The following is a 24,642-nucleotide window of genomic DNA, read 5'->3' as shown; positions in this document are numbered from 1 at the left end:
GAACAATTTGGCCCAGAACTGCTTCACTACAGCTCTGTTCATGAGCGACTGGAAAAGGAATTAGCAGCAGCAATAACAGCACATAGAAGGCCATAATAATCTACTCAAAATACACTGTTAGCTGTGGAAAAGTCAAAACAATTCAGAGTCTGAGTTTAGTCAGGTTTAATAGCAATATGTGCCAATTAGAATAGAGTATCAAACCATGATACCTTAATATACTTCATACGTTTATAGTACTGAATAAAATGTGTCCGTACTGAAAGGTCAGGTGTCTTAGGTTGGCGTCAAATGTTTGGTCAGATTCATAATCTTTCTTACTCATTCTTTCATCGTTGATAATGAACAATTTAGCTAATTATACAGCTGGTTTTAGGCCTTGTGGTTATGCTAAGATGTTTGGCCTCTTTTGCTAAATTAGAAAAGAGTTAATATTCCTTTATATTGTTTCTATTCTTTAAAACTGCATTTTTGGGCCACCTGGGGGCAGCACAACAAGCTGTAAACACCAGTGGTGAACGATGACGTTGTGGCAAACATGACATGCAGACATAAAACAACATTAGCGTTCAGTTGAAATCAAGTTTTAGGCAACTTAATGCAAGCTAGCATTCACTCCTCCAACTCCATCGGGAAACATCGGGGTATGTAGCTGCTAAATGCTTCACTGTGTTTTCTGGCTAGCTGCTACCTGCTAAGTGATAGCCTGTACAACCAAAAAATGGGCTGAAAGGTGCTAAAAAGCTGTGCACATCTGAGGAGTCAGGTGAATTCTCTGTGGGTAAATATCAAACCTTTAACAATAATAATTTAATTGATTGAATCCATTAATGACATAAACATAATTAGAGTAGCCTTAAAGCAGGTATCAAAAAGCTACTGTTCTGGTGTCAGTACCGAAACTCTGCTCCTGTAGTCGTATTGAAAATGTTCTCTCAAAGTTTGACCTCAAGGATTCAGAATAAGTGCGTCTAATATAAAACACACAGATAATCCGAATCAAATCTCAGCATGCTAAAAATACACAGCGTCACAGAAACGAGGCCGGATTGATCAAACATCAAATGCTAACTCCAGAGATTTTAATAAACCCTTTTAACAGTTACAACCTGGATGTCTTAAAATGCGTCTACATAGATCAAATACTAACATACACACAACCCTGCGAAAGCCCCCCCACACACCACCTTAAAGCTGGCAGACATCGTGCGCCGATGCCCACGAGGTGACTGACCCTCTATCTCCTGCACCATCAGGTCATGCGTGCATGTGCCACATCTGAAGGGGGCTTTACATAAGCTGGAGGGGAACCCTGTGAAATCTCTATGCATGTATCCACCGGTGAGGAGATTTGTGCTAAAATCTCTGTCCCGCACTCCAAAAGCCTGCTTGAGAATATGTAAATGAGCACAGCATGGGCTCCAGCAGCCAGTAGATTAATCAGCGGAGCCGAGCGTGGCAGTGCCTCTCAACCAGTGAAAGCTTTCCTCTTCCTCTCCCTTCCCCTCGCTGCTGCACCACCACAATCATTTGCAAGAGAATAGATAGGGAGCTTTGTAAGGGAGCGCATGCCTCATTTAAATGTTATGCCTCCAACTCAGACTTTGAGCGACATTTATCCTTGGAAAAATGTATGCAAATCCGGAGCACGCATCAAAAGGAACAAGCGATTACATTAAAAAAGGGAAACAGTTAGCGTTATGGAACACGCAGGAAACTCTTATTGGCCAGTGTTGCTGGGTCTGCTGGTCCAAATGGCATCTATAGATGCAAACCAGCCCTGTGTGTGTGGTAAGCAGCAAAATAGCATATGTTACAGCATGTTTGTAGCATGATAGGCCTCCTACATGAGCCATTCATATGGATATCAGGCTGAGAGGGAAGCACATGATGATTTGCAGTGTTATTTGCAGCATGGAGCGTGGTGTGCACGCTTTACACACACACACACACACACACACACACACACACACACACACACGTACTGTGTACAAGGACACACACCTGGCATCGAGGAAGCGGGAGCGCAGGATCATGACGGCCTCGCAGGTGCTCTGTTTGAGCTGCATCTGGATGGAGCTGAACTTGCGGTGGATGATGTTCACCATGCGCTCGATCTCTTTGGGCGAAATTGGCCGCGTGCGTGACTGCTCCCGCAACAGGTTCATCACGTGGGTGGTGAACTCGTTACACGCCTGTGAGGAGGACACACACCCAGGAGTGAAGAAAACACATGCAAACACGCCTCCCCCGAGGCCGATAACGCACACACGGTGACGTACAGCATTTAAAATTCACAGATGAAAGAAGTCTAAAATCCGGCGCTTTGCTTCGCGTGGTTCTGGGCCAAGCTTCCTCGCGGAGCCGAGGGGGAATATAAGCGCTGATATATTTCATATTTAACAGAAGTGGTGATGGCAGTGTGTTGAGAGGAACCAATGACAGATGCTCCCTTCTCAGACGCACACTTTCACAGCATAGCCACCCTGAGAGACGAACATGCCACGACGTTTTATTCATCCCCCCGTGTGACACCAGGCGTGAATCTGCCACGATATTACACTCCGACTCCGTGTCTCTTACTGTCTCCCCTTCTTTATTTCTTCTCCTGCTGTCGATCTCTCTCTGGATTTAGCCGTGTCAGGCTTTGTCTGTGTCTGTCTATCTGCGTGTTCATCTGTCTTGCTCACATTCATCTGAAAGGGATGCTATTGTCATGAATGCATCGGTTATCAAGGCAATGAGAGGAAATCACCCCCCCCTCCAACAGACTTTCAACACTGCGCTTGGAATAGACACAGAGACGCACAACACGCTGCATATGCTGGACTATTCTGGGGTGACAACACAATCGAAAGTGAATTCTTACTGACGGCGATGCATATTGAGGAAACCCTTTGATTTAAGGCTGATCCACGCGCAGTGAAGAAGGAAAGTTGGTATTAAACAGAAAAGCTCAGTCCGTGAAGTCTACTGTATGTTAACACAAGCATTAATTGACCTTCATGTCCATCTTTTGGTTGTGTCAGAGGGTGACCTCATCAAATGTCTTGTTTACTATCTATGACAAACATTTGTTGTTTCCAGACTCACCTTTGCAGCTTTTCTCTCTTTTATATTCCTGCACACTGAATAACTTTTATTTTTGAGGACGTCACCTTCTGGGAAACTGTGATCAGCATTTTTCATTATTTTCTTGCATCTTATATGCAAAAAAGATTCATCTCTAATGGGAGCAACGGTCAGTCGCAGCCTTAGACCCTGGCGAGGTCACAAAGGTTATCTCGGCTTGAGCTTGGAAAACACATTTTAGCAGGAAGCCGGCGTTAAAAACTGAAAAAAAACCTTGAAAGTCTGGATGTCTCAGCCTCTAATGCATCAATTCTGATCATCTTTCTTTAATGCTGTCCGCCAACTTCCTTGAGCCCATTATTGTTGGAGTTTGTTGCTGTTATTTTATATTGAGGAGGGACACTTCCTGTCTGACTGCTTTAATTACAGAAGAAGTCTGATATGGTGAAATAACCCTCAGTAATCAGTGTTTAAGATGAAAATATAACCTACACTCTCAGTACTCTCAGTATTAGTATTATTTTCACAGTTGTAAGATCCCAGCCAGGCACACAGTCTCACAGGGAAAATAAATATTTTCGCCGTCACAGTGTAAGAGTCAGTGCTTCCTGTCAGCTGATCAAAATGACACGCCTGGTGTTCAGGTGTGCAGCTCTCACCTGTTCGTACTTCTCCAGCTCTGTGTGGTAGATCTGTCTGATCTGGGACAGCTTGGCCCTGTAGTCGGAGTGCTCTGCGGAGTTGTCCGCCCCGGCGCCTCCCGAGGCCGCCGCAGCCGCAGCCGCCGCCGCCGAGCCGCCGCCTTTCTCCGGACCGGACACGCCCTCGGCCAGCAGCATGTTGTCCAGCCGCATGAGCTGGGGATCCGGGGGCTCCTCCTCCTGGGCGCCGCGGATACTCAGCACTGCAATGACAGGAGGGGGTCAGAGGTCAGCCGTAAAGGTCACACCTACAGCGGCGTGATGCACCGTAACAAGCTGTCAGCTGCAGAGCCTGAGCTGCACGGCCGCCGCCGCCGAGCTGCACCCTCACATCCACCAGCTCAGTGTGAGTGATGCAGTCTGTCGTAGCACAGGGACTGTTAGTGAAACGTGTGTGGACGAATCGTCTGCCTCTGCAACAGAGATGACTAAATACCAAAGCACCACTTCAGACACTGAAACTGATTATCTCGTGTTTAAAGACGAAGCTCTGACATTAAAAGGGGAATTCAGGACAAATTTTCAGTTTCCATAAAATCGTCCAGAGATGCAGCTTCACACCATTTCAGCAGCTCTCACAGCTCAGAGGACTCGGAGGCTGATCTGGACCGCAGGTTTGATGATGATGAGTGGGAAGAAGTTTATTCATTCAGCTCAACACAGTTCTATTTCTGCCCAGCTGTGTTTTCTATCTTTAATTCATTATCCACAGCATCAGGCTCAGTCATCCACCCTCTCTTATTAACCGGACGGCTGATTTAATTAGAGATGAAACAATTAGCTGATTAATCAATGATTTGATCTACAAAATAAACAATTGGCAGCTATTTTGACAATCAATGAATCATTAATATACATTTTTTAAGAGAGGTGGCAAACGTTTCCCAGCTACAGCTTCTCAGCTATGAAGATTTGCTGCTTTTCTCTGTTCGTTTTGTTGTGAACTGAACATCTTTGGGTTTTGGACAGAACTATTTTAGGAGATTTTATAAACAAAGCAAATAATAAATTCATAAAAACAATAAATAATAAAAATAATCATGAGTTGCACCTTTGGATTTAATGTGTTCTCTTCGTCTTGAAAAAACAAGATAATAAACAATATTTGGGAAAGAAAAGATGAATTAATAGATTTTTATTATTTGTTCTGGAACCTCTGTTGGAAATATAAATTTAAAAATAAAACTGAATAAAAAAAAATAGTGGAAAAGTCCAACTTCAGTCAAAGAGTGGACACAAAGTACAGTATTTTTGGTACTTTGTGTAAAATAAATGTACATGTTGATTCATTCTGCATCATGTGACACTACATGGACAGAGAAAGGTCATGAGCTGGACTCACACCTGAAACAGCACAGCGAGATTAATATTCAGTGACATGAAACGATGTAAATTGTGGCGCTGCACAGTAAACGTTAATCTCCAGATTCTTCTACAATAATCTGGATGAGCGCCTCTGCCTTCCACTAGAGGTCTCCCTCGCCATTCTTTAAAGGATTAAAGTCCCACCTTCCATTTTCTGAGGTGAAAACACTCCCAGGCTCTGACTCTTCCTCCTCCATCTGAGAGCCATCCATTTCAATATAAAACACCTTCTCCAGTAGCGGAGGGCGGTGCTGCTCGGATCCAAATTGATCCCAGAGTGGACATCGAAAGCGCATCGACGGCAGCCGGCGTTATCGTCGCAGGGCCGCGGCCGCGGCGCTAACACGAGCTACGACTCTGTGACTTTATGCCCCGCGTGTGTCGATAGTCATTTAAAACGTTACCATTCGTCATTTGCTTCGTTGTCACTGAATGAGAAGGGACAGGCAGGGAGCACTTCATTAATTCAGAGACAATGGGAGTGCTTGGTGCATTAACCCCAGACTGCTGTCCGGGTTGGTAGGCCTGGGCAGGGGGTCACTGGGATGAGAATGAGGCCTGCTGTACTAGCAGAGGAAGAGGAGGGGGCTCCCTCGGTCACCCCCGTCTGCCTTTAAGTGGACTGGAAATGCAAATATGGCAACTGTTGGCGAGTGGAAGAGGTCAGGGGTTCAGGCCACAGGCTCAGCGGGAGGTAGATTGAGTGTGGGAGGAGTGCTGGAGGAGGAGGAGGAGGGTGGAAGGGGGTCTCTTGGGATGGCAGGACTGTACAAACATCCTGTCTCATTACCCAGACTCCTTCATCACTCCTGTAATGTATGGACGGGCTTAGAGGGGAAACTCTCGGATGGCTTCACACCCGTCTTACCTCCGCGACTGCAGCCGCGTTATGACCCGATAAAACCTGCTCCATCAGAAACTCTAAACCCGCCTGTCTGCTTTAGTTAACGTACATCAGCAGAGGCCCCCACCGCTCACGAGCACGGAGAGGCAGTTTCTCTCTATAGTTACCACCTCATAAATACCAGACTAAAGTGGGTGTTAAAGCAAGAGCACACCACAATATCCCGCGGAGGAAAATGAGCTGCGCTTTCTGGAAGTCATTTTCAGTTGGAAAAGAGCTCGTGGCAGTTTGTACTCAGAGAAGAAGAAAGAAAACCGACTATTTTGATGAAAGCGCACAATAAGAAGCTACTTTTAGTGTTTCAAGGGTGAGAAAATGAGGTTTAGAGGATTCACAGGATGTCTCTTTTCTAAATCCGGCCTATTGCTTTGGACAACTCACCTGACCCTGGAACATGAATACATGGGTGGGGGCAAAAAGTGTCACGAAATGCTAAGTAAAAGCACAACTCAAAGAGCACCAGCACAAAAATGTAAGGGAGGAAGCTCTTCTCAGATGTTTCTACTGAACGACCGAGGCCAGGTTTCTTCCCCAAGTCATAAAACGTCTAGACTGTCAAATGAAAATGGAACATAAAAACTCCCCCCGTCCACAGAAAAGATTCAATTCACGTCTGCCAAGTTCCAGCTTAACATTCATGAAGTGTTTATTTTAGTTGGCTTGAAGCACCTCCAACTCCGGTCTTATAAGAGCGGCTGCTGCAGAGAAGGTCATTTCTTAGGAGATCTCTTGGAAGGCGAAGCGAAAAAAAAAAAACAGTAGGCTGACTTTTTGTTTTTTAGAAAGATGGAATGAGAAAGGTCACGGACAAATGGAAAGCAAACGACTGCATTCGACAGGGCCAGGTAAAGCCGGCATTAGGCTGAAAATAAATAGGTAAACTGATAATTAACACAAACTCCGACGCGATCCCCGGGCCATGCTTGTTGACACGTGTACACCCTCGCTAATCAGCCACACATCACATGCTCTGCTCGTACGCGGCCCGGATCCCAGCTCCGCTCTTGCTGCTGATCCAGCTGTCTTGGAGAGCATCTGTCAGGAGGGACCCAGGAAGGAACAATGCATTACGCCATGTTGGCTGTGTACTGTCATCCCTCATTGACAGCACATTGTCACACTTACACAGTGTCCTCTGAGCTGGGAACAAGCTAAGTAGCTGCTGCCTATAATATGAGCTCTTCCTGCCGCCTCTTATCATACAATCTGATGGGAACCTGCTCCGAGTGGGGTTAATGTGGATTCTGCAGAAAGGATGCGACGGCGTTCATTTTTAATCTACGCGACTAATCGGTGTGATCCTCACGACGATGACAGACGTAGCGGCGGCAGCCTCTCGTCTTTGCGATGGGTAGCTTCCGGAGACCTGCGGTGTTCGGAAGTGATGGAAGCAAATGATGATTTATTTATTCCACCCTGAACCTAAAGCACATAATTAAAACCATGGAGGGATTATCTCAAACAAATAAAATTAATAAAGAAAAGAAAGGGATAATGTGCCTCCATAAAATTGGCTTTGCTGTGGGTCATAATTACACGACTCAGTGAGGGCCACTTCATTGGCTAATGGCGGCCTAATTGATTCATCCTAATGTTTTTCGAGCCTTGGGTCTGCTGGGCACTCCCTGTCCAATAGTGCTGCTGAACTTACTTAGCCACCCGCAGACAAACATTCAAGGTTCTCCCAGGGATAAACAATTATCTGTGTGTATGTGTGTGTGTGTGATTCGGACCCCCCTCCCCCACAGTCAACACACATTTTCTGTATGTCTCTAATGGATGCCATTTCCCTCTTGGAGGCGTTTCAAAGATGGCTTGTTGTCAGACGAAGCCTTATTCCTCCCTGCTGTTGTTGACAAGCAATTCTCACAAGGAGGCGCGCACCAGGCTTTACTGCCTCGCTTTATTTTGTGCACTAATACGAATAAAAACATGGGACTCTTACATCGGCTCTGGTTGCTGATGAATCTGCTAATAGCACGCAGAATGCATGATTGTGGTGCAAAGATGGAGGGAAACTCTGCAAGGATGGACTGGGTCAGCATGGGTGTGCACTGGTCGCTGGCCTCGCTGCTCTGCGTACACACAGCGAGACAAAATGTCACCGACTGAGAGGCCAAGAAAAGCAAACTGGAACGTGAGAGCACGACATTTATTTAACCCTGCAGCGTCTGGCCTTTTACAAATCAAATCGATATTTTAAAAAAAAAGAAAAGCCCAGGGCAGTTTGCTTTTCGAGAGGTGGATGTTTAACCGTCTGCTTGTTTATCTGGAAATATTCATTTAATTTTCACACAGCCGAGGGAAAAAGCTTTTGGTCTTTTAGGATAAGCTCGGAATATCATGCTCGGAGATGATTTACGTCCCCATTTGGGGGGAAAGCAGCTTGCCTAAACCCACTTCTTCTCCCCCCTCATTGCTTGTTTTCAGCCGGCACATGTGTAGCGTTCTCTGTTGCCCATATATTAGTCATTCCAGAAGATTGGCTCGCAGCCTCACATGAAGATGGGTGTGGGTATTAAAATATTAATTGAACTACTAGCAACAGAGATGCATCATTTCAGAGCGGCTCCGCGTTTGGGGCGAGTCTCAACTGAACGAAGACCAGAGAATAAACTCTGTCTTCTCTCTGAAGGGGAATGAACCGTGGCAAAACAAAAGTGGGTTGGCAGCCTGAGGCGAGCATCATAACTAGCTTCTTGGGAGAAATGTTATCACCGGGGAAGGACACAGGTCCGTTATAGATTGTCACATCATCTCGCCCTACATGACAGGAGTCCATGAATGTGAGACATATTAAAATTGACAGCAAATACAAACAAGATCCAGGTCTAAAAATACACTTTTTGAGTCAGTGACAATATTTGGGGTCCTATCAAAAGCTTGTCAGGGGATTAAGATTTCTTCCAGGACACTGCTTGCATCTTCAAAATGATTCAGTTTTTTCATGGCATAACAATATCAGACTCAAAGAGTTACAACACACCATGCTCTGCAGTCCAGATATCTTATCCTATCAGATTAACAGAGGCAAATGGCAGGCTGTCAAAAACCATTACCATATGTAATCCCCTTCTAGATTTCGAAGGCATGTCGACGGGGACTGTTGGCATGGCAGCCTGTCATGGCGATCGGGTGATTGTGGGAAAGCCTGATGTTTAATTAATGATGTTGGGCTGTTCTGTCACAGTTAGCGAGATGGACGGTCAGACATAAAGGCCTCTGACAGAGATTGGGCGCCTCAGTTCAAACTGGCAGACACCTTTGGAGGCCCTCTGTTCTGCACCCAGATGCTGAAATGTGATCCGCGGCGTTACATCACGGGTAGCAGCACGAGGGAGGAGGAGGGGGGGGTCGGCCAAAAGTGACACGCAATGCCGGTCAGGTGACAGCGTGTCCAGGCAGATCAACAACCGCCTGGCCTGACATTTCTAAGAGCACTTTGATTAGAAAGGTGAAGGGCACGAGGCTTTCAAGTCACAACCTGTGATGTTTCAGTTCGTCTGCTCTGTTGCTGAGCGATGCCACCAAAACTAATTCAGTAAATACAAACGTTTGCTGTCCAGAAATCCTCCAGCGACTGAGACAGACGATGTTTCCTGTGTTCGTATTAGCAGAAACCGCCATGACGGCTAAAAACAAAGAAAGTAGGCCCGCTGGTAGGCTAGCTCGTCCACGGGGCTGTGGACAAAAACTGAATTTTCAGTCTGACGTCAAACTTCACAGCGTATAAGCTGTTCTCAGATAATCACGACACCAAAAAACCTGAAAACTAACGTGAGGATGCATTAGGGATTCGACTACACAGGCGGAAAAACGTGGCTAATGGTAAGACTGTTCGCTGACATCCAACGGTAACGTCGCCTGTCGTTCAGTGAGGCAGCGGCGGCGCCACAGATGAACAGAACCACGTCAAAGCTGCAGCATTGTTCAGGATGCAGGTTGACTGTGTGTCAGCTGGTATTTGTTCATACTTCAGTTTTTGGAAAATTGCACCCATGAGACTCAATCCTCATCAGAGGAAAAAACAAGGAGGCACATACACAAAGTGTCTGGAAAGTGCAGTGTCAAATGACATTAGCATTCATTTGGAATAAGCCACATTCGTTAGCAATATTCTGTATTTATCAAAGATATTTACAAAACTGAAAGAGTATCTGGCATATTACCATTTTTAAATTAGCAAACATCATTTGATATAACACCATTACTGAAGCCATTCCTGTTACATGAGAAAAAAAAGCATCATCATCACCAGCAGCTGTAATCAGAGTTGGCTTTGCTGCATTTTTTTTTCTAATTGTATAAATAGTTACTAATTTTAGACATATAGTTTTATGTAGGTTTGGAAATATACAACAATAAAGCTGTAAATTCACACTTAAAATTCAAGTGCATCTAAACTGTGTATATAATTGCTGTTTTCATGTGTATTATTATGCATAAGAAATCACTGCTGATTAATACAGTTTGTAGTTATCAAATAAAATCAGCACAGGGCTAAAAGACAGAGATCAGCATGCAGTACAACATAGAGTTGTGATGTAACCTTGTCTTGACTAATCAGTCCATCCTTAAAAACTTGACTTGAAAGCCAAAAATGCTTTTGCATAATTAACCCTTTCTGGTCGGGCTGCGGTTGCCCTGTCTGCTTGAATTTACAGTGACAGCCCTGGCCCTATTTGTTTGCATTGGTGCTTCAGTGGGCACACTTCATTGTGGCTTCAGCAGTTAATAAATCACAGTAGAAGCCCCCTCTCTCGACGCCAGCCTGTGCTACGGTGGTCCTGTCACGAGGCAGGCACCAGCGCCGAAGCGACAGCTACATGCTAATTCAACATCGGCATAATTCATTATACAGTCGCAAGTGTACTGGAATGGAAAGAGAACCAACATACACCAGGAGGAAGACGACAGGCATCAAACTGTTAAATCCTGCTCCCCTTAAGTCCCCTCTGTTTGCCTTTGTAAAGACTCAAGACTTTAAACTCCTGCCAGCAATATGAAATTATACCTCACTCACTGGATGTGCACACAAAGAGCTTTGGGAATGTGTACAAAATACAATAATTTCACTGCACTCATTCATTTTAAGGGAAAAAGGTTAACAGACAAACATCTGAGAGGTTAATGACAATTAAGAAGCAAGTGAGCTCCGTACCAGCGTGGTTAAAAAGAAATCTGCCTTTTTATGAAATATGGTAATTTATAAAGCCACTTCCTGCAAGTCCTACAAAAGCCAATGTAAAATGACATATCAAAAGGTAGAACGGGAGCTATTGCACTAAAGGGGAAATTAGCAAAAAGATAAAGAGTCAATTAAACCGATAAGGCCTCGTGCTCTTCAGAGGGTGAAAGCCAAGGGGAGTGGAGCTGACAGCCTTCACATTAAAGTGCTCTGCCTGCCTCCTCCTCCTCCTCCTCCTCGATGTGGCCCCTCCGCTTTGTAGCCACCAGTTCAGAGGAGAAAGAAGCGGCATAGCCTTTGTTGAGAAACACTGATCACACACACTGCTGTCATCGGCAGATACCGCTAATGAAGGTAATTACAATTAGGTCCACCAAGGCCTCGGGGCCAATCGGAGCGACGTGGTGCGATGGACATTCGCTTCCTATTGGAACTTGCATGAAAAACGCTTTTTAATAGTTATCATTCACACTTGTTTCAATGAAAGAACAGTATGCTTGACCAAATCTCACTGTGTTCAGGATGAAGTTAAGACGCCATCGGCCTCAGGCGTCCCTCTCTGCTTTGTTCTGTTCACGTCTGCAGAGCCATAAAGAGTGCAAACATTTTTTTTTTTGACTGCACAAGACTTAATCGACCTTTTTAGTAAGTGAGCCTTTAAAATCAATACATTCTCGCCACGTCTCGTCACAGGCTACATGCGAGCTGCGAGACGTTTGACTGAAGAGTGATTTTCCGTCCTCAGATTTCATTTTTCGGTTTCTAGAGGAGAAATTATCCAATCGTTCAAAGCGAAGATCGCAAAAAATAAGTACTTAAAAGTAGTGTAGCAGAAATGCTACTGCTCATTCTTGATCTTGATAAAATAATGTTAACTCAAGGTCCACTTAGCAGCTTTTTCTTCAGCTTTCAGGTGCATCTCCGGGTCTTCCTCAGCCTCCAGCCGCTGATGGAGAACGCAGATTCAGAAAATGCTCGACCTTGAGTTGAAATCATTTTGTTTTTAATTATCTTGAGACCCCTCAGATTTATTCTCATGCAGCTTTGGGAACCACTGGACCAGGACCAGCCTACCATCATCATGTTTGACATAGTGGCCTCTTTAAGCCATATGTTTTTTTGGACTGATTAAGGACAAAAAACAGTGAGAAGCTTATAATAATAAAACTAGACATGAAATGCCATGTGGTCAGGCTGAGATTTAAATTCCAGCCACATTATGAATGTATCTGCCGTGTGGTGAACATTACTGTTGAAGGACCCAGCAGCAGCTGTCAATGTCAGAGTGAGTGTCCGATCTTATTGGCCATCATGATCTTTGGCTGGCTGATGATGTAACAGCAGCATGAACACTGTTCTGCTCTCTGATAGGCTCTCTGCTCGGGCTGTGGACGAAGCTCAGTGCGATACAAAGGAGAAGGTCTGTTGGCTTCTGCATAATATCACTGTTCTCAATTGTAGCAGGAACGCATCTCTAACATATTCTATGAAAAATACATTTAACTGAGGGTTTGGGGACGCTCTTCAACACAACCAACTCTCTGTTCATGGGATCTAAAGAATCCGGTGCAGACTGTTGTCCATATGAGGCAGAATTGAACTAAAATTAGTAAAAAGGAATTCCTCTCTTTTGCTTTCTAATTGGCTTTCTGAAAGATACTACATAAGTAATGTCATCCCTGTGGTCAGTCTCCACTCTTTGATTCTGAAGGCGCCATCTACCCAAGCTTATTGAAACCAGGTGAGATGTTTCCGTTTTTACTGCACGTGATAAGATAAGACGTAAAACTAGTCCATCCCTCAGTGAAGTCGCGTTGGGTTCATTCCACTGTGCAGCTTCTCAGCCCACATAAAGGATGGGTAGCAGTTAAAGAGCATCCAGACAAGTGTCCTGTGTGTCCCACATGAGATAGCGAGCGTCCGGCAGCATGCACCAGACCAGGGCCATGCATGGCCTCGGGCATTGTGTTGACTGGGCCTGCCATGTCATTAACAGTCGCCTTGATCTGCTCTACCTTATTAAAGCCATTCCTTCAGGAGAGCAGACGAGCATGTCAGTGTGAAACCAGGCCAAGGAGGGAAGGTGACCACACTGCCACCCTCAGCTTGTGCAGGGTGGGGGGGGGGGGGGGGGGGGGGGGGGGGGGGGGTGTACGGGCACAGTGCAGCGGCTTTGTTGTCAGCCTCATCCCGGACCCCCTGATGTCCCTGTGATTCCCTTGTCAGTCTGTGTTAATGGAACTCGCAGTGGTTATGCTCCTTCACATTCTTATCTGCTGCAGCAGGACGGTCACACAGCCCAGCGGTGTCTGTTCAGCCTCGGCTGACCACGAGCAACCGCTGTGTCGAATATTGACAATGTCTCCCCTGTCAGCAAGAAAATATGTTCAGGATGACTCCTTTTCAGGTGAGCTGAAACTCAACCAATCAGCACACAGCTTCAGTGCAAACTGGCCTTGTATTAGTTGACCAGTATTAACTGATGCAGAGAATTATCAGAGGTTAACTTCCTCCGACTGGTGTGCTCATGAGTGAAAAAGCTACAGCATAAACCCACACAAACGGCCGACTGGGAAGCCTGGCAGCCTCCAGCTCTGTCCCATTCCATCTAACTGACTACACACACTTGTGTGGCATTTTTCACAGAGCCGCTCTCCTACTGCCAACCAGTTTATGTAGAAGTGATTAACAGTAATTAATCCTTAATCACCATGATTAGCCAAGTCGCAGTAAATTAAGCCACATCTGGAGCAGCTGAGGGCTCGAGAGTGGCAGCAGGCATGCTGAGTGTGAACACCACTGTTTACTGAGGTCTACCTGAACATCTGAAAGCAAACAGCACATCTCAACTGCTTTGTTTGGGCTTTGTGTTGATGAAGGACCAGCGTGTGAGGCAGATCATTTGGCAGAATATGAAAACAATGATCATATTCATAGCTATGTTTTCATTAGTGGAGAATCGCCTGAAAATAAGAATCTGGGTGTTTTTGTTAGCTTGTGTGCACCGTGTTGCAGCACCATGTTTCTACAGTAGCCGAGAAGGGACAAACCAAACACTGGCTCTACAGAGCACCTTCAGGTTTTCCATGAGTTTCAGGACCTCCTGTACACTCGGAAAGGGTCTGAATACCCGTCGTGTCGTTAAGATGAGATAAATTTTTATTGTTCCCACTCGGGGGAAATTTAGGAATAAAAGGGAGATGTAGCAAAAGAACAAATAGACAATAAAAAGGATACAAAACAAAATCAACTATATACATGAACATTATATATAAAGAGTCTAAAAATAATATTGCCTTGTGAAGGATAGCTCAGTTTCACAATGGAAATTTTTTAATTTGGATGCCACTAAATCCTGCACACTGGACCTTAAAGTGGTGTGTTAATTCAGCTGGTACCCTCTGAAGACCTTCAGAGCATCAAAAACCTTTTATAGTTGTGCAAAGAATGTCCAAAAGAGCATAAAATTTATTATTTATGCAACTACACATCCTATTGGCCAATTCAGTCCCTGGTTACAATCAGAGAGAAGTCTTAACACAATGCTGTAATAAACTGGATTTCTGACACGAAGCATTTTAATAAGCATTTTAAATGAGGTTTGTTTTTTTATAATTGTAACCGAGACGTGAGCCGGGCAGGACATTTTACAAACTGTAATGGAGACACGGTTTCTAAATGACCTCAAACATATCTTTAGCATCTCTTACAGCAATGTCGTGTCATTTATTGGACTACGATACCGATATATATGTGACAAGCTAATATCGCACAATATATCACCCTTGCCAGTTTATCTCTCAGCTCTAAAACAGACGAGCTGGTGTAAGACTGATCAGATATCCAGACGCGAGTCCGAATGTGTCTATTTAAAAAACATATTTTGAGGGACGTCTTCATAAGATGATACGGGTGATGGTTTCTAACCTTCAGCCAATCAAATGTCAGCATGACCTTGTTTACCTGAACATTCTGAACAAATTACAGAAACCTGCTGTGTGTTGTGGATCACTGAGTACAAAACTAATCTAAACAACATGTTTTATATACGACATTCACTGTTTCCTTGCTGTTGGGGTAATGTGGTAATTGAGTGTGTGAGAGAACCAACATACAGGAAAATTGACAGTTAAGCAGAAAGCATCATGGTAGCAACTAATAGTGGAGTTAATTTCTATCTATTCTGATGATTTAATGTGCTATAATTGACTACTGCATGTCTTTATTCCTTATTTGTGTTTGAGTCTAATAATAAATCAATGCATTACAATTTCACCATGAAACATGTCTATAAAAATGTAATACCTTGACTATGACTGACAATATAATATAACAATGATAAGATGAGGTCTGTGAATAAATGAGTGATTTGTGAACACTTACATTTTGATGCATACATTAAAAAACAGCCTTCCAAGAAAGCCAGAAACTGACCTTCAACATCTACAGTAAACAGACACCAGAGCAGATTCCCAACATTCACAAGGACACACACACACACACACGCACACACGCACCGCCCTGTGTGTACCCGCGCTGCATTGTTGATTGGCTGAGTTGCCTGAAGACGTCTGGTGTGCAGCAGCGGCAGCGGCGGCGGCGCCTCTCTGTAGCTTTTTCCTGCCAGATAAATGATGCAGGCGGACTGGTTGTGTGCCGGGGAACTGGTTCCATCACAGCGGGTGTGCTGTTTCTCTTAGCCCAATGTTTCTCTTGTGCCCCCTGGAGAGTTTTCTCCCTGCACCCCAGTCTCTCCCTGTTACACAGCTCCAGATTAATTACACACTTTAATGAGCTGAATTATTAATGGGGCTCTTACTTGGCAGTTTAAGGAAATGCAGAGGAGAAGACAGCGTTGAGCATCGGGAATCGGGGCTCTCATTAAAACATCACACAACGCCTGTGGGAGCGGTGTTATTTAGCCGGAGAAATAATAGGATTTGGTATTTTACATATCAGGAACAGTGAAGCTGCTTGAGAATGAATCCACAGTAAGAGATAGAAAGAGGAGCCCTGCAGAGGCTCGTGCAGCACATTATGTCATTATGATTGCAGGCCCAAGGAAAATGAAAGGCCATCTAATGCAGCCGCTGGAAAAGGTTTCCTTTCTGATTGTTCAGCACAGATGGGAGCAATATTATCTGAAATGAGGCGGACTAAAACAGGAGTGAAATGAATGAAAAGAATGGCAATTTCTAGGTGAATATGTCTCATTCCCTTCTCACTCAAAAGGGACGTTTTTTATCTTGCTCAACTGTAACACTTACGGCGTGTTACAGTGTTTCATCAAAATCAGAAATATGGGAAATTGTCATTATGAAAGCAGCAGAAAGCTGCAGGAAAATGAGATTATTCACATAATATCACACTTGCTGATAAGAGAAAATCCCACAGTAAAGAGACAGGAAATGAAAGCAGGAAACAAGTTCCAGAGTTGTTCCTCTGAGTCTAAATTTATATTTCTGCTGGAGCAAAATTCAATCTCCCCGGCATGTCTATGTATGATGAGTGTGCATGCATTACTGTGATGTATTCAATAAGACCGTTACAACATCAGCAACATGTCCAACACTGTGAAGCTTTGTTAAAGCTCACATATATGATCTGACAGTGTTGGAAGAGAACAGAAGCAGGGCGATTTGTTCTCTGAACACACTTTAATGTGTCGCCTAACTGAACCATCTCCTCTCGATTTTTTGACAAAGCATCTTTATCAGGAAGCCGCTCGTATTTCCGGAGTGATGGTTGTTTATCAGACAGGTTTTCGCTGTGATGGCTGCTGCACTAACATGAGCTACATGTCTTGAGAGTACCAAACGGCTTTCACGCTCGCTCGTGGAATCCACAGTGGGATCCCGGGGGATCTCTCTCTCTATTTGTGTACAAGCTGCTGCCAGGGCCGACTGTTCCTGGTGTTTGGGAGGAAACAATAACAGCCTCATTGCACAGTCAGATTATATTAAAGCTCTGCACGGCGAGGACTCTGAATGGATTTTGGCTCCATTGCCATATTTGGGACGACACTTCAGGAGGACTGATGACATAGCGCCTGACAAATAAGATTGAAATCTGTCTGATGATTTCGCCTCTGTGCCTCTGTGATACAGCACATTAACACAAGTCGCTGATTAGTAATCACCGTGAAGAGTAATCAGATGACCTAGAATGGCCCGGGTGGCCGTGCAGGCAGGCGTCTGGATGGGACAGTGTCTTTGTGCAGCCCTGCAGCTCCAGACACAAAGCCCCGGGGACACTGCTAGCGCAGCACAGCTAAACACCCCCCTGTAGCCAGGATGACAACCACACAAGTTCCTGCTAAGGATTCAAAAAAATGGCCGAGCGGCTCATTACGTGGGTCCTATTTGGGTCAGGGAGCAGATGCAAATGTAGGTCAGGAGGAACCCCTGTTGTCAATCAAGGAAGAAGAGAGAAAAGGGTGGAGTAATGGAGGAGGATAGAGAGTGTCTCCCCCGGTGAAAGATCGCGCCTGCTGCTCACCACAGCCCATCCCCGAGGACAGAGGGTATCAAATCATACGCAGAGGAGGGGAGTGGTGCTAAGCTTCAATGAGGAAACTTAATTAGACTCATGCTTGTGAGGTTAATTTGAGCTACTGACGCGAGTGAAAAAGCATTAACATTTTTCCGTAGCAGGACAGATCCAACATCAAGCTCTGTTTTCAGTCTCGTGTCACCAGACCACATATCACCACCGCACCAATAAAGCGGTTTCACATCCAGCCGATCCTGCATGTTTTGCAGTTGGATGATGAGGCCGGTCTGACCTACATGCTGCAGACCTCCAGAGAGTCCAGGATCTAACTCCTCCAGCAGCCTGAAAGGGAGTAAACTGTACACGTGAAGTCACCTTGAAGCTAGATGGCTGTCACATTTCCATGCTTGAATTCCTTTAAGATGACTTTTTTTTTTCCTTTAAGTGCAGAAATGTTGAAGTACATCATCTTTTCTTACTCTCGCACTTTTGGCCAATTCAAGCTCCTCTCTGAAAATCTCAGCAGCAGCAGCGGCGGCTCTTCCAACTCTGTAGCACTTCATTTCACCTCACACTGAGCTTAGATGCAGCGGTAACTGCCTAGAGGTTGACACTTGTCTGAATAATGTTATGCTAATGCTCTAGTCTACCTGTATTTACCCCTAAGTGCAGCAAGCAATCTGTTGATTGCGAGAAAGCAATTTTCCTGAAAGAGGGGGAGAGCGGGCCGCGAGAAAGACTGAATGAGAGGGTAACAAGAGATCTTCTTTAAGCTGCAGCAAAAGCAATTTACAGAGGATGACAATTTTCTCTGGCTGTGAAAGGAGTGCTCTCTCTAATTGTGCCTACGCAGAGCCATCAAGATGGGGATACAGAAAATAGCAGAGCAGGCTCACACGTATCCCAGAGCGACTTAGAGGTATAGGCAGGAAAACAGCTATAAAACCTTCCTTTTATTTGAACTGAGATGCACATTCATTTGGTGGATTATATATAAACGTGTGTGTAAAAGAATAGCTCATCGAAACACAGAAACAGCTTGGGTACACTGTTTTCCAGCTCAGGCTAATTACCTTTAGGTTCTACATTATATATAACAAACTACAAGCAAACATAATGACGTGTATAAGAGAATGGCCTCCATCTCCCTGCTCGTGTTTCTTTTCTCACGCACAGGCATAATGCAACTCCAAATGCTATGATGATGAATGAGGACATTGTCCTTCTAATTTGTTTGTTGGTCCTTGTGTTGCCCAAGAAGGCAGATGTAGAAATTAATTGCTCTTTCTGACAAGGAGTGAGGCTTGTGTTCGTGTAAATGTGTGTGTGTGTGTGTGTGTGTGAGTGTGTGTGTGTGTGTGTGTGTGTGTGTTTGGGGGGGGTGACAAGGCTTCTAAAAATAAAGCAGCAGAACCGTGTGTGTGGTGCCAGATTGGGCTCAGTGCTGCGCTCGTCTCGCTCTGGCTCGACTTCTATCTGCCCGTGTGATAAAGCTGCTAACAGGCCTTTATCGGGGAGCAAGGGGAAATATGCTCCTGCCAGATTAGGCCCCAGACTCTGCCAAGGTTATAAACAGCCTGTTATCTGTGTCCCAAACAGAGTAATCCACGCTCTATCAGCACCCAAACATATGGGCCACACAGAGCAGAGATAGCCTCTGATGGACACTTGGTTTTAATTGCAATGAGAGCCAGCGGAGCATCGCTGGGAGAGAAAAAGGACATAAAAAAGGTCTGTTATTGTGGACATGTCCCAGCCCCGGTGTAGCTGGCCAACATTCACAAAGACCAACCTCGACCTTTCTGCAATGCTGCACCTGCTCCTTCCTGCGCGCTCAGGCGATGGCACGAATGAGCACGGCAGCGTCAACGTTACATTTCCAGGAATCTATTAAAGCCCTGCTGGATATTTGTTTCCCACTCAAATTAATATTTTCCCTTTTCATCTGATGTCATTTGGTGTCTTTGTGCATTTCGCCGGCATGCTTAATTAGATCTTGGCAGCAGTAAGTATGCATTAATTTGATTAGGCGCTGATGGGCTATTTTCAGTTCTCAACACAACACAGGCCATTCTTCAGCTGATGCTTCACGAAACATCAGTCCTCTGATGCACTCTGTCCCCGTAATCAATAACAAACTTAAACTTCTCCGGATGCTTCTTAGTAAACAAGAGCCACTCAGACGCTCTGTCTTTCAGCACAAAACACACACTCAAACACACTCAGCGAAGGTCTGAGCACAGCGGACAGAGATGATGGAGGGTGAACTGAGACTTCAGCCCTGCAGGAACTGTGCTGAAAGGACTGGTGTACATATGTTACATATTACAATTCAAGCTTGATTTAATTTATATTTCAGTGTTACAGCTTAGGCTGAAGACTACCTCATCTTTTTGTTCCGATTAGTTTTAATGGAGGTTGAGGTTGAGCCTGCATTAATTGATTTTTTCGCAGTAGAATAAGCTGCAAACACAGCTTTGACATATTATCGTCTTATAAAGTCCATATGGTGATTTTGTTCGCATCCACCTGATGCATCTCAGTCCAATGTTGACTCTCCTTCTAGCTCTGTTTTGGTCTCCACCTACTCCTAAGGAAAATGTCTTGACACTTTAGCTGTTCAATGCTAAATGTTTTCAGCTGAAAGATACTAAAACGCTCCACAGAGCTGAAGGGAACGGTAGAGTCAGGTGATAACTCTCTGTGGATTCCACGCACATTTTATATTAACGTTTGATCCAGAAAGCATAAAGGCTCTGACAAAACAGGAAGTGAGGATGTGTCACCTTGGCCTTTAGGAAACTGTGACGAGCATTTTTAAGATTTTTTTAGGTTACAGACCACACAGTTACAGCAGTTTATTTGATAATGACAGTGGCTAACAGAAATTATCCAAAACTATCAAGGTAGCTGTAATAAACCAGACTTCATGACATCCAACCAACCAAAACACTACCGAAAGCTAAACTCGCTGGTTATTATTATGACACTGTTTCTCGTATTCCATCACAGTGTGAGAAAAATACAGTGTGCGTTCACCTCTTCCTCCGTGAGGCACGAGCCGTAACGAGCAGCAGCTCCTGCGTTAATGAGGATTGAGGTAAATCAGGGAGAGATTTAGACCCTCTACTACTCTCTGTCTCCTCATATAAGCAGCAGGCTGCTCTTTCTGTCAGCAGAGCTGTGATCTGAATACCTCTGCCTTCATAAAAGATTCAGGCCTTATTGACTTCCTACTTTGGTTTCCCCGCAGAGCCTACCTCCCCGGCTCCTTTTAAATTCTGCTCTCGTGGCTGAGGATGTGCACCTGCCTCAGGAAAAAAAAAAGTCTCTGGATTAACGCGGGGCTTTTATAGCCTTCCCTGAACCGCGTCCAGAACATATCACTCTCAGTGCAGGAAATGTACACCTCATCTCAGTGCATTATCAGAGGACGACCCTGAAAATAAAAATCATATCCCGTGTATCCGATGAAGTGAAAACACAAACATCTACGAGGCAGTTTTGGACCATCGTATTGTCAGATTTACTAATCACTCAGATGTTACTGTTTTACAGGGTCAGCAGGGGATTATTGGCATTATAAAATGTCACATCACATCTGTTATGCTAAATATTGATATATCATTCTCCCCTTATTTCAGCATCTGTTACCTGCTCTTTACTGCACATCATTACCGACTGACTGCAGCATTAAAACCACACAGACTGAGCTCATCTGTCTCTCCACACGATATTTCAAACACAGCCTACACAAAAGGCCACAAAGTCTAATAAATTCCTCATTTTATATACTGCCCCCAGATTTCGAAGTCCTGTCCAATAAAGTTTTAAATGTCATGAAGGACCTATAATATAGATAGTATAAACCAGAGCCAGCAAAACCATACTGTGCTCTGTCCCTTATCTTTTTATCCAATAAAGTTTTATATCTTTGAATCAACTATAAAATGGTTTGGAAACTGTCAACAAGGGGATAATTGGCCGACTTTATTGTTATGGTGATTTGTCCCAGCAGGCTAATTTGTCTTTTCTGACAGTAAATGAGAAAACTGTATACTATGCAATGAAGTCTTTCAATAAGCCTGATCGGCCTGAATTAATCTAATCAATATATATATAAATATATTGAGTTTGGGATGTGTCTAAAAAAAGAACTCCAGTGGAAATAAGCAAAAATCTATAAAGATATATAATATGCATATAGTCTCAGGTTGATGCTTGTGTAAGAAAAGGATAAACAAACCCACAAGAAATGTTGAATTCAAACAACGCACCGTGTTCTTGACCTCTAAAAGCAGCACTAACCTTCTGCCCAGGATTTCCGAGTTGCGACAAACTGGTCGAACAAACAAAAGCAGACCAGCATCTCCAAGGCGCAGCATTTCACACTTGGGTAGAGGCAGAGGACGGGCCTTTAATGACACACAGTCCCCCCAGTCACCTAGAATGAACACGCAGCGCTGGAAATAGACCGGAAAGTCAGCCTCCACGCGGGCCAGAAACCTGGTGATGCCTGCCTGCCTGCCTGCCAAACAGATCCTGCCACTGCAGAGAGACAAACCCCCGACTACGTCTCAATCATACAAAGCAAACATGATCGAAGCATGTTATTCACTGAGTTATAATGCTGACACCATCACTGAGTGTGCACACACTGCAGCACACTTCAGTCAGCTGATGTGCTGTCCACTGATGTGTGATAACACTGTAGATGGCACAAAGCCCATCCGTGGATTTTCTGTCCGTGCTGTGTGCAACTACCAACCAAACACTACACTCCCTGTACAACAAAATCCTCATCAAAACCGAGAGAATATCGCTTTGTGGGCATCCTTCAAAAATGTTCTATGTACCATTACTGGTATCCTGACAGATACCAGTTCTTCTTGATACCAGTTTTACAAAAATACATTTCAACAAAAAGAAAATAACATCACACATTATGGTCCAATTACTCTCTTCTAAGGCAGAAGCTGTTCAAAGACCTCGGAGCAGCTGGAGAAACTGTTTATTTTCTGGGCATTTTACTCAACCTAGATAACTGGACTAAAATGAAGAAACTGATGGAATATCTGCACACTGGACTACATAAAGAAATATAAATAACTCTCAAAAGGAACATAAATAACAAACTGCAGAGGGCAGCAATAACAAGAAGGGAAAGACTGTTTATGGAAATAGTGTCAGAGTGAGACCTCTTACTTTCTCTGTGTTAAAGGGCAGCTAGCCGGGGTCTGACAACCATCACTGTGTCAACCTTCAGGTGTGTTTCTCTCCTTTTACCTGACCGTCTGTTAGCAACACCACGTTTCTCCTGCTCGGCTCCAGGTTATCCATCCCCTGGTGGCGAGGAGAGGATGCGCCGGGCTTCTTTCCCGGTGTGACGATGGGCTGAACGGACTCATCGGCGAGCAGGCACAGGTTAGCAGCACTGGCTAGCTAACAAGCATTACAAAGCTTACTGAGTATCTGTGTAGACATGCAGGCGACATTCTTAACGTTAGATCTTACAAGCATGCTGCATGTTTACTGGTTCACTGTCACTCATGAGATTTATTCCTGAGGTCTGGGAATTTGGTTCCGAATGACGAGGCGATGACTATTCTTTGCTCGTTTGTGTCGGCACAATTCAGTTGCTGCTAAAAACAAAGTGTGGTACACAGTCTGAGTTGGAGGTAAATTTACTCCCTTTTAAATGAGGATAAAATACATAGGATGTGAAGTTTACATTGAAACTTTGCACTATCAGTGCAGATATGGTTCCAGTGCAAAACAACTTCAATTCAAGTAGCATTAAGGATTCAACTGTGAGACTGAATTCCCTTTTTAAAAAGACCTAAACATTAAATCCAAGTAAAATCAACAAACAATGAATGCATTACTGATTAGACAGAAACATCATTTCTATTTTTTCTGATAATCAATAAATGGCTTATTTTTAAAGCAAAAATGACAAAGACTCCCTAAAGTCAGCTTCTTAACTGTGCAGATGTGCACATTCAAGGCTATCAGTACTCGATGCGATGGACACATTTTGGTCGGTGCCTTTAAAGTATTAAGGTTCAATACCTAGCCCTCATGAGGACTTGTTTTCAGGATTTAGATTTGAATCACTACTGCCTTCGACTTTTCTACACATTTAACATGAAATATAGGTCACTTACATTGTATTAATACTGAGTGCTTTCCTATTGATTGTGCTTCGTTGCCAGTGGAAGCGACACGGCTGGTTTGCTGCTTGGAGACAGGCCATTTCATACATAAAGTAACTCACCTGTGCCTCTGTGCAAAGACTCCCAGTATTGAATTCCACCTCCCAAAATGGATTCCCCCCCTCCAGCACTAAATTCCCTGGCTTCCACCAGTCTGCTATGACAAAGGGAGTAAAGGCAAGCAGCACTGGGGTTAAGGCTCCAGTCTCCTAATGAGCTTCTCTGTTCCAGTATGTTGCATAAAGCCATTACCTCCCAGCACATTACCTCATTCATTTCTTATATGTGGATAGCTTCCCCCTCCCAAGAGCATGGCATTTTAGACACGGCTCATGGTATACTGTATGCACATATGCACTTGTACAGTCTCACAGTAGGAGTCTATAATGTTTCTCTTTCGCATGGTTGTTGAGTTGACCCTGAGATATCAGGCAAACATCAAGGAGTAAAAAAGAAACTCTGCTGGCAGGAGATCTATTATTCAGAGAAAAGACAAACAGAGAAAAACAGAAAGAGAGAAGGAAAGAAAATGTCTCCCTTCGCAGTAGAATAATCTCAGTATGTGGCAACTATTGCAGTGTCGGATAAAAGACGCAGGAGGCACCGAGCTCCACTGTGCCTCAAGCTAATCTGCAGAAGCAACCCAGGATGTCCCCAGATTCTCTCTCAATTTGTCTGATAGTGGAGTAAAGGTAAATTCTCAAA

General features: G+C 44.3%; 1 protein-coding gene across 2 annotated transcripts in view; it reads right to left on the bottom strand.

The window, feature by feature from the left end:
- The window catches only part of LOC121605024 (pre-B-cell leukemia transcription factor 1), a 57,443-nt gene that overhangs the window by 10,812 nt on the left and 21,989 nt on the right, over nt 1–24,642 (bottom strand). For both annotated transcript variants that reach the window (XM_041934746.1, XM_041934745.1), the window contains exons 3-4: nt 3,732–3,976; nt 2,005–2,195 (exon numbers count right to left, since the gene is read on the bottom strand). In XM_041934746.1, coding sequence (XP_041790680.1) covers nt 2,005–2,195; nt 3,732–3,976 — 436 coding nt within the window. The remainder of the gene's footprint in view (nt 1–2,004; nt 2,196–3,731; nt 3,977–24,642) is intronic.

Source organism: Chelmon rostratus, chromosome 4 (genome assembly GCF_017976325.1).
Source record: "Chelmon rostratus isolate fCheRos1 chromosome 4, fCheRos1.pri, whole genome shotgun sequence".
Lineage (NCBI taxonomy): Eukaryota > Metazoa > Chordata > Actinopteri > Chaetodontiformes > Chaetodontidae > Chelmon > Chelmon rostratus.
Note: the sequence above shows the minus strand (reverse complement) of the source record. Positions and strands in the feature narration are given on the sequence as shown.